This window comes from Spinacia oleracea, chromosome 2 (assembly GCF_020520425.1).
Source record: "Spinacia oleracea cultivar Varoflay chromosome 2, BTI_SOV_V1, whole genome shotgun sequence".
Taxonomy (NCBI): domain Eukaryota; kingdom Viridiplantae; phylum Streptophyta; class Magnoliopsida; order Caryophyllales; family Amaranthaceae; genus Spinacia; species Spinacia oleracea.
In genome coordinates, this window is record NC_079488.1 from 83,509,314 (window position 1) to 83,535,140 (window position 25,827).

Consider the following 25,827-nt stretch of genomic DNA (forward strand, 5'->3'; position numbering starts at 1 on the left):
ATCAACTAGATTGAGATCAAGAATACTTATGGTACTTGAAAAGGTACATAGGAATAGTTCTTGATTCAAGGAAATAAAGATATGCTAAATATTGATGCTACACGCATAAACACTGGCAAAGGATCAAGCAAGACCCTTTGGAGTTAACCATTGATAAAGACGAGCTATAGAGCATCGTGTTTTGAAAATGGCAACATGGGTTGGAGACCATGAGTTGTTGCGTGGGAAATTAAAATAATAATTTCTATGTTCTAAGATATAGTTGGAGAATCTTCCACATATCTATGAACTGCCTGGATAGGTAAATCCAAACAAAGCATCACTAGCAACCTATACAGTTGAAGTAAAAGTAATTATTGCCTAAGAAGCAATAAAACAGGGGTGTTTAAAGTTCTTCACTGAACTTGGGTAGATCACTTATCTGCTGGCTTGATGGTTCTTCATTGAAAAATGCGTAGAACCACTCTTGAAGCAAGAAAAACGTCTGCTAACTTGATGGTTCTTCATTGCAAAATGAGTAAAACCACCATCGAAGTAAGAAAGACTAGATCACATAATAAACAAACTCGAAAAGATCTTATCATCATATCTCGAAGAACATTCGATGAAAAGGATATTAAGATTGGCAAAGCATGATAACTAAACCTATGCAACAAGTGAGAAGCAACACTCACGTTGTAGCACTGGAAATCAAGCATAGCTTTGAATTCCATTAATTGTTTTAGAAGATGGGTTTGAGGCCCATGGTTATAAAACATTGGGGTTGAACATTTATCATATATGAAATGTATTTTCATATTCCATTTAATCTTGGTTTAGTATTAAATGATGAGTCCCTTCAAATTTGACGATATATTCAAGATAGACTGTCAGGACCAGTCCTGTGACTAAGAAATGTCTATCAAGTGAACTTGAATGTCAAAGGTTGAAAATGGTCCCTAATCGGAGTTTTCTATAAAATTGGACGCATAGAAAACGTTAGACGATTAGAATGCAAGATGACTAGTAGTTCTGTTTCTTGAACTATGTGGACATGGCAATGTCATAATCATTTGCATAGATACTTACTTTGGGAAGACTAGTATCGGACGAGACCTATGAAACTTTACTGTAAGAGATGAAAGTCTGTCATAAGTAAATTTCATTAAATTATTAGACACTAAATCCTCAATACCTGAGTGATTTGAAGATTACTTGTTTGAGAACTGGTTGCTTTGACGTTGACCAACCGTCGCACCGTAAAAGGAGGCTATAAAGGCAACGCTCAGGTAATCACCTATCAAACGAAGTCTAATCTCAAGATCGCAAGATTGGGATTGTCCTCCCATAAATCGGGATGAGATGCTTAAAAGTTGTACAAGGCCACTCGGAGAGCTAGAAACTGTGAAATGCATGGCCGTGCTCGGATGAATCATAGGCTATGATTATCTGTTTATTTGATCAGTTGAACTCTGAAACCGAGGAACACATCTGGACATAATAAGGATGACAACTCTTACCTTATGTTCAAGAGCAAGCATCGAGCGACAAAGGAATTAGGAAATGCACACTTGTCCCTAAGGACAAGTGGGAGACTGAAGGAAATAATGCCCTTGGTCCAAGTATGCATTCTATGTTAAGTCTAATAAATGCGGTTCAGTATTAATTAACAAGTTAATAATTCAGTGAGATCAAGTGAGCTGAATGCCTAGCTAGAGGCCGCTTCAGTTCAAGTGGAATTAATGATATTAATCCACAGCTTACTCTTGACTGAACCCGTAGGGTCACACAAATAGTACGTAAACGGATCAAGTATTTAATAGCATTAAATACTCCATCTATGAATATTCGGAACCGACGGATCTTGGTTTCAGTGGGAGCTGAGATCGTCACAGGCAAGAAATGAATACTCCGGAAACGATGATATTGCCGGAAACGGAAATATGGATCGTATCGGAAATCTAAATATTATCCAAGTCGTAGATGTTGCCGGAAACGGAAACATGGTACGTGTCGGAAAATATTATCGGAAATGGAAATATTGCCAGAATCGGAAATATTGCCGGAAACGGAAATATTGTCAGAATCGGAAATATTACCGGAATCGGAAAATAATTCCGGAAACGGAAATATTAAATATTTGTTCGAAACGGAAATTAATTCCGGAATCGGAAATATTAAATATTGTTCGTATCGGAAATGAATTCCGGAATCGGAAAATTTAATCGGAAGCGCATCGTACGAATAAGCATCGGACGAGGCCTGCCGGACGAGGCCCAGCACGAAGCCAGGCCATCGCCCAGCAAGCCAAGCGCGCCGCACAAACAGCCACGCCAGGCCCAGCGCAAGGCCAGGCCCAGCAGGCTGCGCGCAGCGCGCAGCGCGCACAGCGCGCACAGCACGCACAGCGCGCACAGCGCGCAGCGCGCGCGGGCGCTGAGTGGGCTGCTGCTCGCGCGCACGCATGGAGCCCATCGTGGCTGCCGTGCGTGTGTGTGCAAGTGTTTGTGTTCGTGCACGTTTCCTAAAACATGCAGAGTTCGGTTAATGATTAAATTCCTAATTCTATTTGATAAATTAATTAAATTAGAGTTCTTGTAGGATTCTAGGTTTAATTAATTTGTATCTGAATAGGATTTCGATTCCCTTTCCATACCGCTATAAATATGAGGCTAGGGCTCACAATTTATAACACAAGTTTCAAAGTATTCAAAGTGAGTTTTTGAGAGAAAAATTCAGTCACACATTTGCCTATAAAGTGCCGAAAATAATAGTACCTTAAGGGCGATTCTAGTTGGTCAATCTTAAGGCGGATCCGGACGTGCTGTGGACTATCTACGGAGGGACGACACTTGGAGTCCTAAAGACTTGTTCTTGTTCGGTTCGGGCGCAGCTAGGGAAGGCACGCAACAAAGAGTATGCATCTAATCTATGCTAAATGATTATGTGTAAATAATATGTTTTCCTGGGTTTATGGTTTTTCCGCATGATTTATGAATTGTCATATGTATCATAACCTAACAGTACCTCTTCGAATGTCGTAGTTGGAGAAACACTACCAGTTTCAGAGTTGTTCTCTCCGTCATAAAATTCGAAGAGTGGGCTATTGTGGATGACCATCTTGTCATAAGCTCCAAGAAAGTTTTGCTTCAATTTAAGAGAAGCAACAGGATGTTGTTCCAGTTCAGCTGGAAACGCTGAACCGAATACACGGGCTTCATGTGAACTTTGAGAGGAAGGTGTGACAAACACCTTAGGAACTGAGGGAAAAGCATGGTGTTTGCGCGCCTTGGTAGGAACGCATGCAGTTTGCAGATCTGCTACAGTAGAGGCAGTATTCTTCTTCCTCATTCCTCTTGTAATGATACCAGTGTTCTGGAACATTGCAGCCAATGCTGCAGCTCGCTCCTGAACTGTGACAGATGTCACGCCAGCGGGTTGAGGGTCAATTTTCTTTGGATCCATGGAAACAGAGATGAGAGGCAGAGATAGTCCCACCGAGCGTGCCAAAATTTGTTTACACAAATTTTCTAGTCTAGGCAAATAAGATAGAAAATAATGCAACATAGTATTTTTATTGATATTTGAATGTTTGGGTACAATCTCTGTAATTGACAGTTTACAAGAAAATAAACTAAGTCCTCTGATTCTGTTTCGCAGCTGACGGTGACACGTGTATGACACCTGAATTTGGTTTTAGGGTGACAGTCGTTTGATGACGTCAACCTGAGTTTGAGTTTAGGGTGACAGTCGTCTGATGACGTCAACCTGAGTTTGGGTTTAGGGTGACAGTCGTCTGATGATGTCAACCTGAGTTTGAGTTTGGCTAAGCAGTCGACACAAATTTGATGTGTTTATTGACTACTTTCAGAGAGAATTCCCAGAGAATTTATGGACTCTTGAGAATAATGAATTTCTGATCCCCGCCACTGAAGTAGACGAGTAGTATTTATAGGAGACGAAAACTCCTTTACTGAACTTGATAGATTCGGGCTCGGGCCCATTTTGTGACTTGAGAGTCTTCGACCTGGCCCACTTGATTTGTTTATTTCAGGCTGACAATATGACCTAGCCCAAAAATATATGATCCGAATTGTATTTGAGTAATTCGGATATTTAATTCGGGTGAGCTAAAATAATTAAAATGGATTAACATTATGATATCGGCCCAAATTAGTTAATTTATTTTAATTTGTAATGCACTACAAATTTTCAGTGTCTACAAGTATAAAACATGAAAAATTGATAAACATGTTTCTTAATTAAACATTTGATCATCAACCTCGAGCGAGCCTATCGAGCCTCAACCGAGCCTATATAGCTTTGAGACGAACCAAGTTCGGTTTTAAAGTTTCGAGCTCGAGTCCAATCAGGATCGACGAGTTTCAAGGTCGAGCCGAGCCTGTAAAGACTTAGTCTCGGCTCAACTCGGCTCATTAACACCCTTAATCCAAGTACCGTCTTTAACCTATTTTATAATGAATAATTTTAATAATTTTAATATATTTTGAAAGAAACGTTAGACGAGCAATTTTGTCGGTCATTCAACAGACAGGTACACCAAACGGTCCAAAGTGCAAATTGTAGCGTATCTAAGATTTATATATAGGGTATGCAAAAGTATGTAAAAAATAACTTAAATATATTTATATATTCTTAACCGACCATTTTTTTATGAGATGTTGTTATCTTTCTTTTTTTTCTTATAAAGTTCATATCATTTTATGGGAATTATAGTTGTCAAAAATAATTCCAAAAGATAAAAATACAAAATTTGAAGGAATTTTCTTTCTTAATTTCAAACTATGTTGTTTGTTACACAAATAAGTTAAATTAGTAGCATGCTTGTCAATTCATACTTCGTGACTCAAGATGCTTGTGAGTCGCTCACAAGATCTTTCCAACTAGCCTGTGATATTGTTAAAATTTCACTCCTTTATTTGTCCTCCAAGGTCAACAGGTTAGCAAGGAAGTCTGACATTGGTTATCACCCCAACATTCGCTTTATCTCCTGTAAGATGAGAACTACATCCAACTGCAGCTTTGCCACGCTAGTAACCAGTGGATCACTGGGTTATGCAAGCAAGGTCATCTCGGTTGTCAATGCTTTGTATTTTTGTTGTATTGTTAGTGTTGTATTGGTCTCTAAAGACCTTAGTAGTGTTCTAGTTTAGTTTGTTGAACATTCTTTAATTAAAGAAAATTTATCCTATGTTAATAATAAAAAAAGTTGTTAAATTAGAACCAAAGTTGTCTGATAGAAGTAAATGAAGAAGAGATACAAAGTAGTGTTGAAAAAAGGATATAGTAAGATTCGAACCTCAAAGCACGCACATTACCGCACTTAACCACTCTCAAATTGCCAACTTACCGCCTTCATTTATTTATTCAAAAGCTGCTTCATTTTAGAAAAAAACACTATAGGGCATGCAACTACACCTTTGTGTAAGCTGTATCCGCCGCTATTATAGCAAACACCATTACACATTTAGGGCGTGTTTGGTTGGGCATCTCGGTATGAAGTTAGAATCCATTCCATTGTAGTTATGTTGGTTGAGCATTTTTATTATGAAGGGTGCGTTCTGTTCAGCTTACTTGACATGAACTTATCTGAACTTATCTGGTCTGAACTTATTGGAATTTATTGGAACTTATTGAAACTTATAATAAATAATAAATAATAAATAATAAATAATAAATAATAAATAATAAATAATAAATAATAAATAATAAATAATAAATAATAATAATAAATAATAAATAATAAATAATAAATAATAAATAATAATAATAAATAATAAATAATAAATAATAAATAATAAATAATAAATAATAAATAATAAATATAATAATAATAATAAATAATAAATAATAAATAATAAATAATAAATAATAAATAATAATAATAAATAATAAATAATAAATAATAAATAATAAATAATAAATAATAAATAATAAATAATAATAATAAATAATAAATAATAAATAATAAATAATAATAATAAATAATAAATAATAAATAATAATAATAAATAATAAATAATAAATAATAAATAATAAATAATAAATAATAAATAATAATAATAAATAATAAATAATAAATAATAAATAATAAATAATAAATAATAAATAATAAATAATAAATAATAAATAATAATAATAAATAATAAATAATAAATAATAAATAATAAATAATAAATAATAAATAATAAATAATAAATAATAAATAATAAATAATAAATAATAAATAATAAATAGTAAATAATAAATAATAAATAATAAATAATAAATAATAAATGATAAATGATAAATAATAAATAATAATAAATAATATAATAAATAATAATAATAATATTATTATTATAAATAATACTACGTAATAAATAATAATAATAAATAATAAATAATAAATAATAAATAGTAAATAATAAATAATAAATAATAAATAATAAATAATAAATAATAAATAATAAATAATAAATGATAAATAATAAATAATAATAAATAATATAATAAATAATAATAATAATAATTATTATTATTATAAATAATACTACGTAATAAATAATAATAATAATAAAAATTATAATATTAATAATAATAAAAATAATATTATTATTATAATATTGAAACTTATTGGAACTTATTGAAACTTATCTGAACTTATTGGAACTTATTGGAATTTATCTGAATATATTGGAACTTATTTGAAATTATTGGACCTGGAACTTATTCTTTTAAGGTGAACAGAACGCACCCGAAATCTCATTCTTGGGGGATTTTAATTCCATCCCAAAACCCTGAAATCCCATACTCACCTTCCCCCATAAGATACAAAATCCAGTCCACCCTAAATTTGAACCCTAACTCATGACATGAGAGGAAATTGAATTTCAAAAGGTAGATGACAACCGCCGCCTCAAAATCCGGCCAGCGACCCATCACCGCCATACCATCCTTCTTCTTCGTCGAGGTAATTATAATTATAGTTTTGAGGTAGGTATTCTTGCTGAAAATCCCGAAAACTGCTTCACGGCGCGCTTCTCATTTGAATTGATGCTGCTTCAAATACAAAAAATAATTGGGTATTAGATTTGGTAATTTGTTTGACAAATTTTCCTATTGCTCTTCGCCTCTTCTTCTTTTGAAAGTCATCTACTGCTCTAGATTTTCTTATTTTCTCCGCTTTTTTTTTTTTCCCTTAAGATGTTTCAGAAAAAAGAAAATAATTAATAAAAAAAAGCTATAGAATACTGTATATATATTAGCTTATAATACGTAGTATTATAAAAGTTTTAAAAAATAGTATAATACGAAGTAGTTTCAAGAAATACAAGGAGTATTAAGAAAATGATAATCCATAGCAAAAGTAAATCAAACATCAATAATTTAACATAGAAATCATCCCTTCGTTGAACCAAATAATTTCATATTGGTAAGGAATTTTGAATCCATACCTCCTTAAAATAGATGTCTTTACGATTCCATTCTAATTTGTTAAACCAAACGACCTCCTAGTCTCCTACAGTTTTACAGTTTTACACCATCCCGTTCTTATCGGGTACAGACGTACGGTTACTGCAACACCCACCAAACTGGGACAAAAGCGGACCGGGTCTTCCATTAACCCGCCATACTGATTTAAATATTTAATCCCTTTATTATTTAGAACCACCGAAATAATCTCCACCTCCGAAAAAATCGCCGAAATCTTCCTCGAATTCTCCGACCAGTACCTCCAAATGCTTTCTCTTTCCTCCACAACCACCGCCACACCCTCGCCATCGCCGGCAGTTTCTCCGGGGAACCTATCTTCCATATCTTACATCTCTGTCAACCTCCCTTCTCTCTCCAACAGCTCCGTCAACCTCCATTCTCTCTCCTCCAATCATCGCCGGAGATATCATGCCGTCAAAACCCTAACTGTTCGCAGCATCGATGCAGCGCAATCGTATGATTATGAATCGAAACTTGCCGCTACCAATACCTCCACCGCCACCTCTTCCTCACAGTCGTCGTACTCGAAGCTCAAGGTGGCAATCGTTGGGTTCGGAAACTATGGACAATTTCTCGCAAAAACTATGGTTTCTCAAGGTCATACTGTTCTTGCATATTCTCGGTCTGATTACTCGAAAATAGCTTCAAATCTGGGCGTTTCGTTCTTTTCCGATCCTGATGATTTATGTGAAGAACATCCGGAGGTAATTTTGCTGTGCACTTCGATTTTATCAACTGAATTTATGTTGAATTCACTACCATTGCAACGTCTTAAGAGGTCGACGCTTTTTGTTGATGTTTTATCGGTTAAGGAGTTTCCCCGTAACTTGTTTCTTCAGACTTTGCCGCCTGATTTTGATATTTTATGCACTCATCCTATGTTTGGTCCTGAATCTGGGAAAAATGGATGGGGAGGTTTGCCGTTTGTTTATGATAAGGTTAGGATTGGGAAAGCAGAGCGTAGAATTAGGAGGTGTGAGAATTTTTTGGATGTTTTTAGGAGAGCAGGGTGTAGGGTTGAGGAGATGACTTGTGCAGAGCATGATAAATACGCGGCGGGTTCACAGTTTATTACGCATTTCCTGGGGAGGGTTTTGGAGAAGCTTGATTTGGAGGATACACCGATTAACACGAAAGGGTACGAGAGTTTGTTGAATTTGGTGGATAATACGTCGAAGGATAGTTTCGAGTTGTTTTATGGGTTGTTTTTGTACAACCAGAATGCTATGGAGCAGTTGGAGAGGTTAGATTGGGCATTCGAGTTGGTTAAGAAGCAGTTGTTTGGGCATTTGCATGGTTTGTTAAGGGGTCAGTTGTTTGGGTGTACTGAGATTGATGAACGTCTTGAGAAGGCAAAGGAGTTGAAGTTTCTTTCTGATGCCACGACACAAAATGGCTCTGCCTCCGCTCCTAGAGAAAATGCAAATTCAGAGATCAATTGAGTTTTTTGTAGTCGGGGTTTCTTTAATCTATTGGTGCGGTCATTTGGCATGAATTTTGTAGAGATGTTAATACTGAGCAACTGTCATTCTAGGATGTTGAAATTGGGTTTAATTGGAGGGGCTGTGAGCAATGGTGGCTTGTTGTAGAGTGGCAAAGATTTGGTCAACACTGTTACTGATATTGCTGACTCAATTGTTTTCAAGTTGGCCATTGGTTAATCACTCCTAGTGTAGCGAGGTTTCTCTTTCTGGAAAGTAGAAGGGTTTCGGATTGGAGATGCGTCTTACATGTTCATGCGAAGAAATTCTATGGGAGGTGCATTAGCAACCGGGTCAACTGATCTGATGTGTCCCAAACTTGGCCGTGACTTTCTGTAAAATTCTTTTGCTTTGTTTACTTGGAGCTTATGTGTTCACCTATCTCTGTTTAGGAAAAATAGTTGTTTTTTGGAATTGTCTTCTATGTTTAGCAAGGAACTATGCAATACAATGGCAGAAATTTTGCAATGTATGTATATTCATGAATACGAGTTTATCTGTTCAATGTTCGAATTTTCTGCTAGATTGAGCCCTTTCTCTTCTGTTTTCTTTTAAATAGAGCAATAACTCTGAATCTTATCTATGCTCCAGCATATAAGCAATTAGCATAGTTGATTTTGATGATTTTTGCTCTATTCATATGCTTGAGTCCACACAAGTCAAATACTACATATATCTGCTGTTACTAAGTTCATATTTTTTACTTTTGAGTATGAACTGACCTCTATGAGCTCTCTTTTCTAATAACCAACATAAGTTGGTCGAGTTGGTGGGGAACTCACCTTGTGACTTGGAGGTCATTTGGTTGAGCCCTATCAGCTGCAAAAATGTTTGGGAGTGGCTCAAGCGAAGACCTGCGTAGCTGCACTGGTTAACCTGTGCTAGATGCTGGTTCAGTAGGGTCCCTTATTCTTACCTTATTTTTTAAAAAAATGACCATCAATGCGACTATTTTAAAAAATGATCTTTTGTATTTGAGTGAGTGACTACACAAACCAAGTTAAATATGAGAATATATGTGGTGATCTGGTGAATTGTGTGGCAAGGGAGAATATAATTCATAGCATCTCTTTCTCTTTATAAATAAGAACTTCATGAGCAAATGTGGGGAAACATTGACTAGTCGAATTTAGATTCTGAATTGTTCTAATCTGTTCCTTGTCTTCAAACAAAAAATGAAGAAAGAGAACGATGCTGCTTCATTGAAGAACAGTAAAGTCTCCTTCACTCGAAAGTGCCTTAAAATGGTTCCATTTCTTGGAAACTACACAAGCTGAAGTGCTGTCTCCCTGAGACGATTGAGCAATTTACTTTTCATGCTAAGGTAATTTTTTATTCGCCTTAATACTTATCTTATTTTTTCAGAACCTATCTAACTTATTAGTCTTGAGTTTATCTTAATTGAAATTTTGAACTTTCTTGAAATAGGTGAAAATGAGGTGGGGAAAATAGATACCTGAACTTATCAGTCTTAAACTATATTATCTGAAAATATTAGCCTTGAACTTATCTTTACTGAACTTATTTGAACTTATTAGCTCTTATTAGACCGAAAATATGTGCAAATAAGGTGAGAAGAGCAGAGGCCTGATGGCTGAATTAATTCTGTAACTTCTGCAAGGTCATTCTGTGGGTAACGAGCTTACACACTTTCGCTTTTTTTCAGTGATAATGTAGACTTATGGTGCTAACGTCTCCTATCTTGTTCTTTGTGTACCGCCTTGAGACTTATGGTTATGTACCTCCTGTGCTCTGAATATTTCTGTCGTGGTGCCCTTATTGAGCACTCTTATCAGTGTGGTGTTTGCATTTTAACAGTGTGTCAACCTCTTCCTTGGTGGTATAAAGAAATAAAAGATGACGAGCTATGAACTCTTCCAGATTTTTTGTTCCATGTGGTGGTACTCCTGTGGTATTGTGTTGCGAATTCTTATGAGACTGAGTGACTGACAGATCTTCTTTCTTGCAGCATCCCTGTTAAGAATGACAGAATGTATTCCTGGTTGTTGGATATTACTTCGCAGGTTTTCAAATGCGTGTTTCCATTTTAATTGACTTAGTTTATAATTTACTTTTTCTATTTTTCATGGGACTATAGAGTAATGCATATTGTTAGGTGTGGTTGCACATGGGTGATTGTTAGGTGTTCCTGAAGGTAGTTGACAGATTAAATGAAGCCTTGACCAGATGCTTTTTTGTTGGGTTATCATCTTTTCTGGCTTTTGTTTTGAGTTTATACATGCATAATTGTTGAACTTATCACATGTAATGGAGGCTGCGATGCTTAAGTAAACCATTTATTCTTGTCATTTAGACGGTGTGAAGGGATATCTTATCTTAATTTAGATCACATCAACTGAATCTTTTTATTGAAGCGTGGTGAAGACTCTTCTTATGCTGCAATATGTTTAGGTAGTGTTTGGATACAAGCATTTGATTTCAAATCTAGAAATTCAAATTCCTACTTTCAAATCGAAATTATCTGTTTGGGAAATACACAGAATTGTAAACCCTTCATTTCAATTATTAGTATATTGTTTGGAAAGAAAATACTCCGTAAAATTTTAATTTTGAAATTGAAAACTTTCAACTGTTTTCAAAAAATAAAAATAAATCAATTTTAACAAGTAAATCACCTACCAGACAACCGGTATTGTAAACAAAAAATAATAATCAAGCTTAGCTTCATTCTTTTCGTTCTCCGTCAGTCCATCACTCCATCCACAATAATCCATACAAAAATCATTAGCCTTTGACCAAAATTTGGGGAAATCATATCATAACTCTTTAATTTAGCTGTCCAGCATCAAAGTGTCAAAGTAAGTCTCTGCATCTGATTCTGAATTTCCGAGTATTTTAAAAAATAAATTATCTGTAGATCTGATGTAGTGCTTCCAGAATAAAGGTTTCCTTCCGCGCAGGCGAATGATGGCGGAGACTTTTCTGGTGGTGTTGAAAGAAAGAGATCAGAATTTGTGATAGGAGAGAAAAGGAGGGATTAAATTTGAGACAGGAGAAAGAACGAGAGGGTTGTGAGAATGGAGATATGTACCATGTACCAAGTATTTGGGTTTGGAGAAGAAAGGCAAAAAACATGGAGGACAGAGAAAGCTGGAATTTCAAATAGTCATTTCAAATTATTATTTTTTGGTTTGTTTTTAATTACTCTGGAATTTGGGCCAATTCCATGATTTCAAATTCTTCGTTATCCAAACAATGGATTTCAGCCAATTCTAGAATTTGAAATGAAATGACGCTATCCAAACAGGCCATTAGGGAATTTATGATATTGTTAAAATTCATTATTGTTTTTGCTGGTACTTTTGTAGTTGTTCAGTGTGTGATGTGTTTGCCTAAGTTGTAATATTGTTAGAAACTTAGAATTTTATCATTAGTGGTGGCATAGTCTCTCTTGCGCGTGTAATGTTTATGTCAGTCGCTTGAGAGTCGTTCCTGGTGTTGGTTGTATCTGTTTTTCTGGTTCTGGGTAGCGGAATTCTGCCAGAGATTGTTTTCTTTCTGAACTTGTTAGAGTCACTACTCTATGAAGTAGGTTCTGGAAAATTCTATTGCTCATTTTCTGCAGATGCCCTGTTCAGCCGGTTATTACCTTTTGCTGCTGTCATTCATCAAAACTTCTATTCATAAGTTGATGCTATACGATATAACCATGGGTAAGTCTATCTTTACATGCTGTCTTTTAGCACTTTACTTGAATTGTAGGCTTCCATTCGTCATCATCCTTCAGTGAATCATAAATCTATATTTTGGCTATACATTATCTTAGAACTATTAGGTCTATTACCATTAATTTTCTCCCTAGGACCAACCGATCAAATGTAACTTTGAGGTGGCTTTTCAATGATAACTATTTCCACCTCTTCTTGGTCTTCGGGATTAGTTTAAAGAGCCTCAGAAGTCAGAAACAATGGGAAATTTCAACTAATGATCACCTGATTATATAATGGCTGCTTTGATGATGTTCTGAAAACTGACTGGTGACATTTGCATTGATCAGTAAACCCTGGATAAAAGAAATCAATACTCATATGGTACTATGGTAGTCATTATCGTTTACCTTATTGGCTGAATGCATTCTTCTGCCAATAATGTTCTTCACGGACTTCACATCCATAACTACTTTTGTGATTTCTTTGCCAATATATAGGACATCGGGTTGTCATTGATGTATGGAACTGGGGTCTGAGGTATATTCTCATTTTCTTCTATAAGGTTAGTAATTTCTCATGGTCTGGTGTTGTTATTCAGAAATGTATTCATATATGTTTCAGTGGTTGAAAAACTAGTACAAACCCAATTACAAATATTTGAATATTTCATCAAATTGCAATTCGGGTTCATTTTTGCAAAATTCCCAAATGGCATATATGCATATTAAAGAATTGGCGGAGGTTGAGCAATATCATAAAGGTCATGGAAGTAATCGAAAGAGGAGGGAGGGGGTTCTTAGGTTGACGGTCGGGGATGAAACTAGTATTAGGGGAAACAATGTCAAGTTTGTGATGACTTTACTCTTTGTTTTCCATCGTGTTATTGATTTTGCTTTGAATTTAGTGTCACTTCACCAAAGGGGTATTAGTCACATTAGTGGGCTAAAATATTTCATAAAAGTTGAGAAGATTTAGGTTCAAAAGATTGGTAACTCAAATTTTCTTTCTTTTGAAAGATAAGTAAACATGTCAAAGCGATTACCAAGTTATGATTGAAGGAATTTAAAATTACTAATAAACTTAGAGAATAATTAATTATTCATGCTACACAAACCAGAATCATATGGTATACCATGATTACTATCAATCATAAACCTGTTGATGATTGAATATACCTTTTAAGCGTTAGTTTACTACATATCAAATTATCAATAGTGTGAGAATAAGTACTCCAATTGTAGCACCTCTGGCGGAAGATGGGGAAGTTTTCATTTGTTTATGACAAGGATAGGATTGGGAATGAAGTTTTCATTTATTTATGACTTAGGAGGTAATATTTATTTATTTTTGGATATTTTAAGGAGAGCTGGTGTAGGTTTGACGAGATAAATTGTGCTGAGCATGATAAGTACGCGGCAGGGTCACACTTTAACCAGCATTTCTTAGGGAGGGTTTTGGAGAAGGTTGATTCGACGGATACATCGGTATTGCGTAAGGGTACAGGAGTTTGTTGAATTTGGTGGATAATATGGCCATGTGGCGAAAGATAGTTTCAAGCTGTTTTATGGATTATTTTTCTCATGCTGTGAGCAATTGCAGAGGTTAGATTGGCATTGGAGCATTTGCATGTGTTATTAAGGAACCAGTGGCTTTGATGGTTTTGGTGTACAGATTGGTGAATGTATCGTGAAAACGAAGGAGTTGAAGTTGCTTAGCTTAGAATCTGAATTGCCCTGTTCCTTGTCTGATTTGTATTCCTTTTTTCAGTTGCAAAACATTTCTGCAAGACTTGGACTCAAGAATTTGGAAATCAAAGTTCATTCTTACGTGGAATGTTTTGAAAAATTAGTATTTAGTGTTATATAATATATAAATATTATACATAATATCGGTATATATAATATATACACACAATATATACTCCATAAACACTAAACCATATCAATCAAAATTAAAATAGCATCAAATGGGCCAAATACTTTGGTTTAATCTCCGTCACCATTATTTGGTTTAAGCACTTCAATAATTTATTTCTTTCACGGGGAAATAGGCTAGATGAAGTTTGTCATCAAGCAACCTTGCTTGTAGAAAGAAAATGTTGACAGTGAGTTGATGACTGTCGTGAAAAGAAATGTGTGCATGATGTCTCAATTGAATATTTTCAATGACCATATCTTGTTGCCAAAGGATTTGAAACCAGAAAATCATGCTATCCTTAACTTCAAACCAATTGGCCAATCGTGCTGTCCTTACCTTCCAACCAGACCTTTTCGATTCCTCTTCTGCAGTATTATATAATCTCATTCCCTTACCTTAATTTTTACAACTTCATTCTTTTTTCAGCGATGGCAACAATTCTCGAAAGATTTTTTTTCTCTTCCTCTTGAGTTCTTTCTGAATGGCAACATCCCTCGTGCAGCTCCGCTGTCAGCCACAAAAGGGGACCACTTTCACCCCCCCCCCCAAACTGTCAATTCCAACATCAGAATCCGCTACGTATCTAGAATTGTCGATGTGTAAATAAATAATGAGAAAATGAGCGAACACAATTAATGAGCAGAACGACCATTCTAGTTAGTGTAGTTTAGGTGTCTTTCTCGGCTGTCGGAACGGAGGATGGATGCCTATATCTTTGTAATGTCATTGTCGTGTCAAAGTAGATGAATAGTTGAACTTATGTTCTCTGTGATAATTCATAGTTAGACAGCTCCAATAGGTCTTCTGCCTTCCTGATAAAAATCAGTGTAGTTAGTGGCATAGTTTCTCACTCGCATGTACTGTTTTTCTGTCACTGGTAATGTGTTCATGTGTCTGTTGTATCTCATTTCTGGTTCTGGTAAGCAGAAAACTGCCAGGGTATCTATTTTTTGTCCAGAAGTTGTCACTACTCTGTGAAGGGGATCTTGAAATGATATTGCTCGTTTTCTGCAGATACCTTGTTGCTTTTTGCTGCTGTTATGGACTAGAATCTTCCATGAAGCAATTGGTGCTATAAGTGATCTCAGCTGGTAAGTCTTCTCTATGTCTTAGCACATTACTTACATTTTAGATTATCCATTCGTCATAGTCTGTTAGTGAATCCCTATTGTGCGGTTGTTTCATAACTATGAAGAATATTCACCTCTATGTAACTGAAAGAGAATCAGGAAGAATAAAAACCATCAACCATTGATCTGTTGGTTCTATTTTTGCACTTAAAGACCTTCTACCTCTTTGTCTTGTAAACGAATGGTAACTGCTGAAGCATCCGAGTGTTGTCTTAGGCCTAAAACGAGCTCTGGGGATGAACATGGAGGATAAAGGTTGAATCTTGCTAGCATATATATGCCTTCCGCTCCTTCACGCACTCTTAAAAAGATGTTTTCTTCCAAATTCAGTGATTTTGCAATGGCTTTCAGGATCCCTGTTAGTACCCGCCTCACCGCCTTGGCTTTCTCGTCTAATGTTCCCCTACACGTGCTCCAAATATTGAAAAGATAAATTCCAAGTTAAGGCATTCCGTCAAAAATAATTTCAAGATGGTATTGTGTTAGAAAAATTGACCGAGATGGGAATCAATGCCTAGTTCCGGATTCGGACATTATTATAACTAAAAAGATTGTATAGGACTATAGGTTAAGGTTCAACTGGGTAGTCTTTTTAAGTACTTTGTACTCCATAAGTCCATATAGTATAATTTTATTGATTAAATTGTTACCTAAATTTTGGTATATCTTCAGGCCAAAACCTGAAGTTCCTCTGATCAGCAGGATAGACTTTGAGATGCAGTCTATTGTTTCAGTTACGACCCGTATCCTCAGAAACTGTATCATTTCCGTACCCCTCAATCCTATCTACTGTTCTGGAGTGCTTCCATTTCACTTCTGGAGGTAAAGCAAATAATTCCTTTTCAACTTCTCGGATTTGGTGAAGTAACGAGCTTGACAAACCGTGATAAAAACATTTTAAAAACTGTTAACTTTTTTTTTTATTCAGACAGAAAGTACCACTCTTAATAATGTCAGAGCAAACCTGGAAACAACCCCAGGAAAGTAAGAGTTGATCGAAGTTTTGCAGTTCTTCATGTTGGTTTGATGATGTTGCTGAAAGAAGGCTGAAGTCGATTATGGGGATGTCCACATATACATCCGCAGACTGATTATCAGCTGCTTTGGTTGGAAGCTGGTAAATATATCTGTCTGGAACTTGTTTGTCTGTAGTTTTGATTAGGTCTTGAACTGGTAAAGGTGGTAATCCTAGCTTTTTCTTAGGAGGGACAGATGCAGCCATTTTACTTGGTGATGACTCTAAATGAAAATATGGAGAGGATTAGGCCAAGGAGATTATATGCTAATTAATTTGTTGTACTTTGCAACACACCTGCTGCCCACAACAGATAAACAAGAGGAACACAGCAAAAATAGTGAAGAACAGGAAGAATTTGATTGATGATTAGTTGATTACTCAGGAACCGATTACAAAAGTAGTAGCTTGAGGCTACAAATCTCCAAGTTGGTAGTTTGAGGCTAGTAATCTCTATTCTCAATACAAAACACAATAATGTTCTCTTTCCTTTCTTCCTCTATTTAATTGCTAGCTTAAGCTACTAGTACGATTCCTCATAAATGCAGCTGCTGCTCTGCTTTGTCTTTTAGTGGCTAATAATCCTGCTTTCCGACTCTGCTCCTGCTGCAGGTGCTTGTTGTGCCCTATGAGCTTTATGCTAGCCCTTTCTTGTGGCGCCTGCTGTACACAAACACAGGTGGGTCAGCTTTCATGTGGTCCATTACATACTTGTAATACGGAATATATAATATCTTTCACTTAAAATTCTGAATTTCTGATGAAAGACTAACTACTCGGAATTTTCTTTTGTTGACCGGGAAGACTTAATAGTCTTGTAATATATAAAGTCTTTGAGATGAGCATATAAATTATGGTTAGGTGTTGACAATGTCTTTGTTAATGACGTCTTTTTCATTTATTTTTTTAGTAAATTGCGTCCATCGATTACAGTGGATATCCTTCATGATGATAATAGTTCATACATTGTGTAAGAATTCAGCAACATGTTTTCTGAAACATAAATTCAGAGCTCTAATTGCATTCAGCCTAGGTAATGCTTGATTAGCAAATGCTTAGATAACTAATTTCTGACAAGAGTATGTAAAATATAGTAACATAAAGAAAACTAAAGGCTGTATATATATGACTTGATATTAACCGAACAAATACTCCGCAGAAGCTACTAATAAGAACCTTAGCACTGAAATGCAACTTAGAGTACAACAATTATTCAGTAATCAGTATTGTATTCATCAAAGGTTTAGGGAGATCCAAACATACACAACACTGTGATGATGATCTCCGACCTAGAGTCTGCTCTGCTGTCCATTATTCAGTAATGCATGATGATCTCCGACTCAGAGTCTGCTGTCCTTAAAGTTTCATTGCAGTGATGGCTCTTTCTCCTGTCGGAGAATATTGGAGATACATATTAACATAATTCTTGACCGTCTTGTATAGCTGTGGTCTCTCCTTGTCAATGAGCTCACTTAATGGCCCTATCTCTTTCTCTGCATGTGGAGAACATACAATAGCCACAGATGACCTTTCTCTTTCCTTATCAACCACCACCTTGTGAATTACACTCTTCAATATACCATTACTCATTATCTGCATACAACCAAATCTACTTCCATCAGTTTATAAGCTCCCCATATTTTCATGAATACTTTCACTTCGTCAAATATTTGATAAATTCTTGACTGTAAAAAGTGTGTATTGCCAATGATACAGCCCTTATAACATTAGGCGATATTTGGCCTTTTTGTACTCCCTCCGTTCTTAAATTAGATGTTAGGGTTCATTCAAGATTATTTTTCAAAGATTGGATATATGTACCCAAAATTGTGCTTCACTGGTTAAAATTTGAAGTCTAAGTTGATTTTTAAGAGTTTATTCTGTAATTATGTTAGTATTCAACTGTCCTATGAAATTACCTCCAGCTGGTCTCCAATATTGATGAAAAGGGTATCAGGAATAATGGGAACTTTAAACCACTGGTTATCTTTCTGGACTTGAAGACCTTCAACCTCTTTATCTTGTAAGAGAATGGTAACTGATGAAGCATCAGAATGTGGTTTGAGGCCCAAAACGTGATCTGAGGATGAACATGGAGGATAAAAGTTGAATCTTGCTAGCATATATATACCCTGCTCTCCTTCACACTCTCTGAAAAACCTGTCTTCTTTTAAATTGAGTGACTTTGCGATTGCTTTTAGGATGATTTCGAGCACCCGCCTCACTTCCTTGGTGTACTTGTCTAATGTTTCCCTGCACTTCCTCAATAATTTCAACTTAAAGAGTCTTTCAGAAAACTCTTGACATTTGGGGTGGTCTTCACTCTTCCCATATAGGTAAAAATTGCATACGAAGAAAAAGTAGGAAGATATGATATTTGTATGTTATGAAATATTACCTGAAGTTTGGTATATCTTCCGGCCAAAACTTGAAGTTTCGTTGATCAACAGGATAAACTTTGAGATGCAATCTGTCATTCCAGTTATAACTCTGATTCTCAGAAACTGTATCGTTTCCATATCCCTCGATCCAGTGTACAGTTCTGAAATGCTTCTGTTTCACTTCTAGAGGCAGAGCAAAGAACTCCTTCTGAACTTCTCGGATTTGGTAAAGTAACGAGCTTGTCAAACCATGATTGGTAAGCTGGAGAACATAAAAAGATAATAATTATGAAATGAGTTTTCAACTAAGACAGCAAGTATCCAAGAAAATAATGTGGAGACTGAGCCTGAGCCTGAGAGTGAGACTGTGAACTCTTAAATGTATAATAGCAAACCTGAAAACATCCCCAGGAACTGAGAGTGGATCGAAGTTTTCGCAGTTCTTTTTCGTGTCCCTGCAATGATGAGGCTGAAAGAAGTTGGAAATCAATTATGGGACTGTCCATATATTTAATTACAGAATGATCAGCTGCTTTGTTTGGAAGCTTGTAAATATATCTTTCTGGGACTTGTTTCCCAGTAGTTTTAATCAGCTCTTGAATTGGTTTTTCTGGCAGTTCCAGCTTCAATAGAGGGGAAAATGATGCAGCCATTTTACTTGGTTATGAGAGGTGATTAGATGTAAGTCGGATCTGCTAATTATATTGTAGCTTTCACTGAAAAAGATTCTGATGAAAGACTGACTTTTAATCAATGAGCACTTGAGCAGTGAGACATTCATTTTTCGGATGGACAAAAGCAGGAATCTTATTATTTATTTGATTATTACTACTATTATTATTATTGAAATTGGGATTAGATCCTTTTGGTTTTGCAAAACTTTGTGATGAGCATATCTATCATGGTTAGATTTTAATGTATTTCTTTTTATTGGTGGAGCATTTTGCTTTGTACTCCGTGTATTAAGAAGTATTATGTTGTGTACCCTCTCCATTTCCTATTACCAGACCACATAACTGACCCTTTTTCATTCTGTATTACTCTTTCAGCTTTTTTGTTCCAGGTGATGGTACTTTCGTGGTATTTTGTTGAGAATGCTTCTGAGAACTGAGTGACTGACAGATCATTTTTCTTGCAGTATCCTTGTTCAGAACGAGAATGTATTCCTAGTTGTTCGCTATCAGTTTAGCTGACTACTTGACTTTGTTGAAAAATTAATTTTTCCTATTTTTCACGGGGCTATAGAGAATTGCATATTTACAGGGTACATTAGGGTATTCCTGAAGGTATTTGGGTTATCAATCTTTTCTGGGTTTACTTTTTGAGTTTATAAATGCATTATTATTGAACTTATCACATGTAAGTGATGCTTAAGTAAACCATTTGTTTATGTCTTTTAAACCGGGAGAGGGGAGACGTGATCTTAATTTTGTTGGTCGAAATTCTTTATGTATTTATTGAAGCGTGGTGAAGGCTCTTCTTTTGCTGCAGAATGTTTAGGGAGCTTATGATATTGTTAAATTTCATCATTGTCTCTGCTGGTACTTGTTCAAAGTGTGATGGTTTTGTTAAATGATTGTGCTGGTACACTGGTACTTGTTCAGTATGTGATGGGTTTGTCTAAGTTGTAATATTGTTAAGATTCATTATTAGTGGTGGCATAGTCTCTCCTTCGCGTGTAAAGTTTTTGTCTGTCGCTTGAGAGTTGTTCCTGTGTTGGTTGTATCTCATTTTCTGGTTCTGGTATCTTCCAGTGTCACTACTCTGTGGGTTATTGAAAATGCTATTGCTCATTTTCTGCAGATACCATGCTCAACTGGTTATTGTACCTTTTGCTGCTGTTATTGATTAAAACTTCCATGCAGCTATTGCTGCTATACGTTATAAACACTGGTAAGTCTACCTCTAATTTTCTATATGCTGTGTTTTATATTTTTGTCCTTGCATTAAGCAGCCATAGTCCTTCAGTGATCATAAATTCATACTTTGACTATAAATTGTACTAGTACATAATAGAACCATTAGCAAAGGCATCTACTAAGACTTTCATATATACTTCAACCAAAGGCTGTAAATGAGAGCATATTATATGACCTGATACCAGACGAACAAATATACCGCAGAAGCTACTAATAAGAATATCTGCACTGAAATGCAACTTAGAGTACAACTATTATTCAGTATTATATCCATTTATGGTTGGGGAGATTCAAATACAAAAAGTGTTACCCAACTCCCTAAGCTAGATAAAGACTATTAAAGAGATCAGTTTCTGAAAGACGTGCACTGCTTATCTCCGACCTAGAGTCTGCAGTGCTTAAAGTTTCATTGCTGTGATGTGCTCTTTCTCCTGTTAGAGCTTATTGGATGTACATATTAACATAATTCTTGACCTTCTTGTAGTTGTGGTCTCTCCTTGTCAGTTGTCAACCAGCTCATTCAATGGACCTATCTCTTTCTCTGCATGTGGAGAACATACAATAGTCACAGATGTCCTTTCTCTCTCCTTATTAACCACAACCTTGCGGACTACACTCTTCAATATACCATTACTCATTATCTGCACTAGAAAATAATCTACTTTCATTAATTTATTAACACCCCACTTTTTCAAGAATATTTTGCCCTTCATCAAAAAATATTTGCTAAATTAACGGTTAAAAGTGTATATTAGTAGCAATGATACAATCCTTATTTTCAAACAGTATGTGATAGTTGACCTTTTGCTCTCCCTCCGCCCTCAAAGAAAATTTTACATTTTGATTAAAGGTTATTTTTCGAATATTAGATAGATATACCAAAATTACACTTGTTAAAATTCTAAATTTTAAGTCTCCGTCATGCAAAGATGTAGCCTGTCATGGAGTATTTAGTTTAAAATGTGGTTTTGAAAAGTCTATTTACTCGATTATGTAATTACGTTAGTATTCAACAGAGTAGTCTTTGTCCAAAATGTTCTGGAAAAACGGGAGAAAGATATCATTTTGTATATAATTGTAGTTATTGAATCATTACCTGAATTTTGGTAAATCTTCAGGCCAAAACTTGAAGTTTCTCTGATCAACAGGGTAAACTTTCAGAAGCAGTCTATCATTCCAGCCATACTTCTGATCCTCAGAAACTGTTTCATTTCTATATCCTTCAAACCAATGTACAGTTCTTGAATGCTTCTGTTTCACTTCTAGAGACAGATCAATGAATTCCTTCTCAACTTCTCGGATTTGGTTAAGTAGCGAGCTCTTCAAACCATGATTTATAAGCTGAAAAACCTCAAAAAAAATTAGTATCCAGGAAATATTATGGAGACTATAACTCTGAAAAGTCATTAAATGTGTCAAAGTAAACCTGAAAACAACCCCATCAAGTAAGAATGGATCGTAATATTTGCAGTTCTTTGTGTTGGTGCACTGATGCAGCTGAAAGAAGGTTGAGATCAATTATGGGATTGTCCATATATTTAATCGCAGAATAATCAGAAGCTGTATCTGGAAGCTGGTGAATATATCTATCTGGGGGTTGATCGCTTGTTGTTTTAATCAATACCTGAGTTGGTTTTGGTGGTAATTCTGGCTTCATATGAGGGACAGATGTTGCATCCATTTAACTTAGTGTTGACTCTAACATCGAAATAACAACAGGAGACTAGTTGTTAATTGGATCTGCTAATTTTATTATGCATACCGACTATTTGTCGATGAACAGTGTGATAAATTCTTCTGTTAAATTAGCAGTTTTGAGAATTCGGATCAGATCCTTTTGGTTATTCAAATCTTTGAGATGATTTTAATGGAGTCTTTTTTGTTGGTGGAGCATTTTGCTTTGTATTATTATGTTGTGCACTCTCCATTTCTTGTTCCTGAGATTAATAATTATCAACTCCTTGATGTCTATGAGTAGTGCCTTAAAAGACATTATATTCGAAATCGAAGGGAGCTGAGTAATATGTAGTTTAGGTATTTGATAGGTTGCAACTTGGAGATTTAAGAATATCATGGAGAGTTGTCTTTCCCTTATTTGCTTGGACTTGACTTTTGGAAAAAGAACTAAACATATTGATGTTCCACCACTTTGTGCTTATGTGAAGAAGCCGATTTAGTCAGTGAAAGGATGTGCAAAACAGTGATTAGCAATCAGCATAATCAAGTACTGGACTGTCTAGGAATCACCTTTCTGATTAAAATGCTTCATTAATGTGTATATTTCTTATGTTCTTAAAACTGACAGTGTACAAAAAGGTTCGATACAGTTGGAAGTAACAGAGGAACGGCCATGGTTGAGATCAGTAGAGTCAATTCTCCAATCATAAATCTGGTAAGCCTTTAAATTCCCCTTATTAGCTTAATCCATTGTTCTATAATTTACTAGTTACTGCAAAGTATTACTTACATCAAGGAAGTCAGTCTTTCATAGTTAATAGTAATTAAGAAAAGCATTTAAGGAGATTATACGCTAACCAATTGGATGTACTTGTAACATTGTAGCTTGCATTAAAGATTCTGAATTTCTTATGACAGACTAATTACTCCGTATTTTCTTTTGTTGACCGAGAAGACTTAATAGACTTGTAATATAAAATCTTTGAGATGAGCATATAAATCAAGGTTAGGTGCTAATAATATGTCATGTGAATTGTGTTTGTTTGTTAATGGTGTAAGACTGCCCATATGTACTTAAATCAACGGCTCTAAATGAAAGCATAATATAGGACTTGATATTAGGCGAACCAATCTCTCACAGAAGCTACTAATAAAAACTTCAGCACTGAAATGCAACTTAGAGTACAACAATTATGCAGTATTGTATCCATTTATGGTTCGGGGGAGAAACAGACATACACCTTATTCCTGGCTAGATAAAGACTATTAGAGAGATCAGTTTCTGAAAGAACGTGCAGGATGATCTCCGACCAGAGTCTGCAGTGCTTAAAGTTTCATTGCAGTGATGGCTCTTTCTGCTGTTGGAGAGTATTGAAGGTACAAACTAATGTAATTCTTGACCTTCTTGTATAATTGTGGCCTCTCTTTGTCAATCAGCTCACTTATTGGACCTATTTCTTTCTCTATGTATGGAAAACATGCAATCGCCACAGATGTTCTTTCTCTCTCCTTGTCTATCACTACCTTGTGCACTGCACTCTTCAGTATTCCATTACTCATTATCTGCAACAACAATATCTACTTCTATCAGTTAATGAGCCCCTAGTTTTTTTCATAAAAATCTCAAAAATCTGGTCTATCATGTTAGTTTTCTTCATATATTTTGTCCTAAGAAATTACCTCCAACTGGTCTCCAACATTGATGAAAAGGGTATCCGGAACAATAGGAACTTTAAACCATTGGTTATCTTTCTGCACTTGAAGACCTTCTACCTCGTTGTCTTGCAAGAGAATGGTAACTGCTGAAGCATCAGAATGTGGTTTTAGGCCTACAACATGATCCGGGGTTGAACATGGAGGATAAAGGTTGAATCTTGCTAGCATATATATGCCCTCGTCTCCTTCACACTCTCTGACAAAGCTGTTTTCGTCTAAATTGAGCGACTTTGAGATGGCTTTCAGGATCATTTCTAGCACTCGCCTCACTTCCTTAGTGTACTCATCTAAAGTTTCCCTACATGTGGTCAAAATTTGATAAGATAAATCCCAAGTTTTGATGTCTGCTCAAAATACTTTTAGCTTCAGACTGTTTTAGATTGATCCCATAATTGGTGATATTGTATATAATTATATGTATTGAACCATTACCTAAATTTTGGTAAATCTTCAGGCCAAAACTTGAAGTTTCGCTGATCAACAGGGTAAACTTTGAGAACCAGTCTGTCATTCCAGCAATACTTCTGATCCTCAGAAACTGTATCATTTCCATATCCTTCAACCCAATGTAAAGTTCTGGAATGCTTCTGTTTCACTTCTAGGGGCAGACCAAAGAATTCCTTCTCGACTTGTCGGATTTGGTGAAGTAGTGAACTTGTCAAACCATGATTTCTAAGCTGGAAAGCAATTGAGAAATAAGTTTTCAACTGATACAGGAGGTAAAACTCTGAACTGTATTAAATGTGTCAAAGCAAACCTGAAAACAACCCCAGGAACTAAGACTGGATCGTAGTTTTTGCAGTTCTTCAGGTTGATGTGTTGATACAGCTGAAAGAAGGTTGAGATCAATGATGGGATTGTCCATATACTTAATCGCCGAATGATCAGCAGCTGTCTCTGGAAACTGGTGAATATATCTGTCTGGGAGTTGATCACCTGTTATTTTACTCAACTCTTGTGTTGGTTTTGGTGGTAATTCTGGCTTCATAGGAGAGACAGATGATGCAGCCATTTTACTATGTGATGAACCGGACACGGAAATAACAGGAGATGAATTAGATCTGCTGATTATATAGCATTCACTTGAAAATTTTCTGATGAATTACCAACTACTTGGTATTTATCAATGAGCAGTGTGATATATTCTTTTATTTTATTTTTGATGATTTTTGAAAGTTGTGATTGGATTGGATTCTTTTTCGTTGGTGGAGCATTGCTTTGTATTAATATGTAGGGTACTCTCTGCAATTCCTCCTATTACCAAACCACTTAATTCGTAATAGTTGTACAGAAATTCCGGGATCAGTTGGTACTTTAGATGCTTGTAAACATTGTGTGGTGCTATCTCTTACTACGTATGATGGTATTTTGGATCATCTTGAATGATGTGGTTGATGTTGTGGTGTACAAAATTTAGTAGTACCTCACGGGAATCATCTGTCAT

General features: G+C 35.6%; 4 protein-coding genes and 1 pseudogene across 21 annotated transcripts; 2 read left to right on the forward strand and 3 right to left on the reverse strand.

The window, feature by feature from the left end:
- Positions 1-7,639: 7,639 nt before the first annotated feature.
- On the forward strand, positions 7,640-9,470 carry LOC110789416 (arogenate dehydrogenase 2, chloroplastic). The gene has a single exon (XM_021994074.2). The coding sequence runs from the start codon at positions 7,722-7,724 to the stop codon at positions 8,916-8,918; it is 1,197 nt and encodes a 398-aa protein (XP_021849766.1). The 5' UTR covers positions 7,640-7,721; the 3' UTR covers positions 8,919-9,470.
- A 386-nt stretch (positions 9,471-9,856) lies between these two features.
- On the forward strand, positions 9,857-25,766 carry LOC110789422 (uncharacterized). Of its 18 annotated transcripts, XR_008928098.1 has the most exons (14): positions 9,917-10,281; positions 10,624-10,690; positions 10,776-11,776; positions 11,879-12,631; positions 13,126-13,190; positions 15,560-15,636; positions 16,348-16,497; positions 16,604-16,792; positions 16,879-17,369; positions 19,689-19,752; positions 20,875-20,964; positions 23,296-23,382; positions 24,838-25,102; positions 25,186-25,766. XR_008928098.1 is itself a non-coding variant. In XM_056837150.1 (9 exons), the coding sequence occupies exons 3-8, from the start codon at positions 12,544-12,546 to the stop codon at positions 20,917-20,919; spliced, it is 420 nt and encodes a 139-aa protein (XP_056693128.1). In that variant the 5' UTR covers positions 9,857-10,281; positions 10,624-11,776; positions 11,879-12,543; the 3' UTR covers positions 20,920-20,964; positions 22,488-22,617. The 18 variants fall into 18 exon arrangements, 2 of the variants coding, with proteins under 2 accessions (XP_056693128.1, XP_056693127.1); XR_008928103.1 differs by having other exon boundaries at positions 9,899-10,281; positions 10,624-11,776; positions 11,856-12,631; XR_008928100.1 differs by having other exon boundaries at positions 9,912-10,281; positions 10,624-11,776; positions 17,004-17,369.
- On the reverse strand, positions 17,790-19,724 carry LOC110789419 (jasmonate-induced oxygenase 4). Its single transcript, XM_021994078.2, has 4 exons — positions 19,467-19,724; positions 19,089-19,333; positions 18,610-18,943; positions 17,790-18,283 (listed from the first exon to the last, which is right to left on the reverse strand). Exons 1-4 carry the CDS (start codon positions 19,722-19,724, stop codon positions 18,047-18,049), a joined length of 1,074 nt encoding a protein of 357 aa, XP_021849770.1. The 3' UTR covers positions 17,790-18,046.
- LOC130467960 (jasmonate-induced oxygenase 4-like) lies at positions 21,158-22,671 on the reverse strand (annotated as a pseudogene).
- On the reverse strand, positions 23,813-25,395 carry LOC110789420 (jasmonate-induced oxygenase 4-like). The gene is made up of 4 exons (XM_021994079.2): positions 25,141-25,395; positions 24,816-25,060; positions 24,348-24,681; positions 23,813-24,230 (listed from the first exon to the last, which is right to left on the reverse strand). The coding sequence occupies exons 1-4, from the start codon at positions 25,393-25,395 to the stop codon at positions 23,994-23,996; spliced, it is 1,071 nt and encodes a 356-aa protein (XP_021849771.1). The 3' UTR covers positions 23,813-23,993.
- Positions 25,767-25,827: the final 61 nt, after the last annotated feature.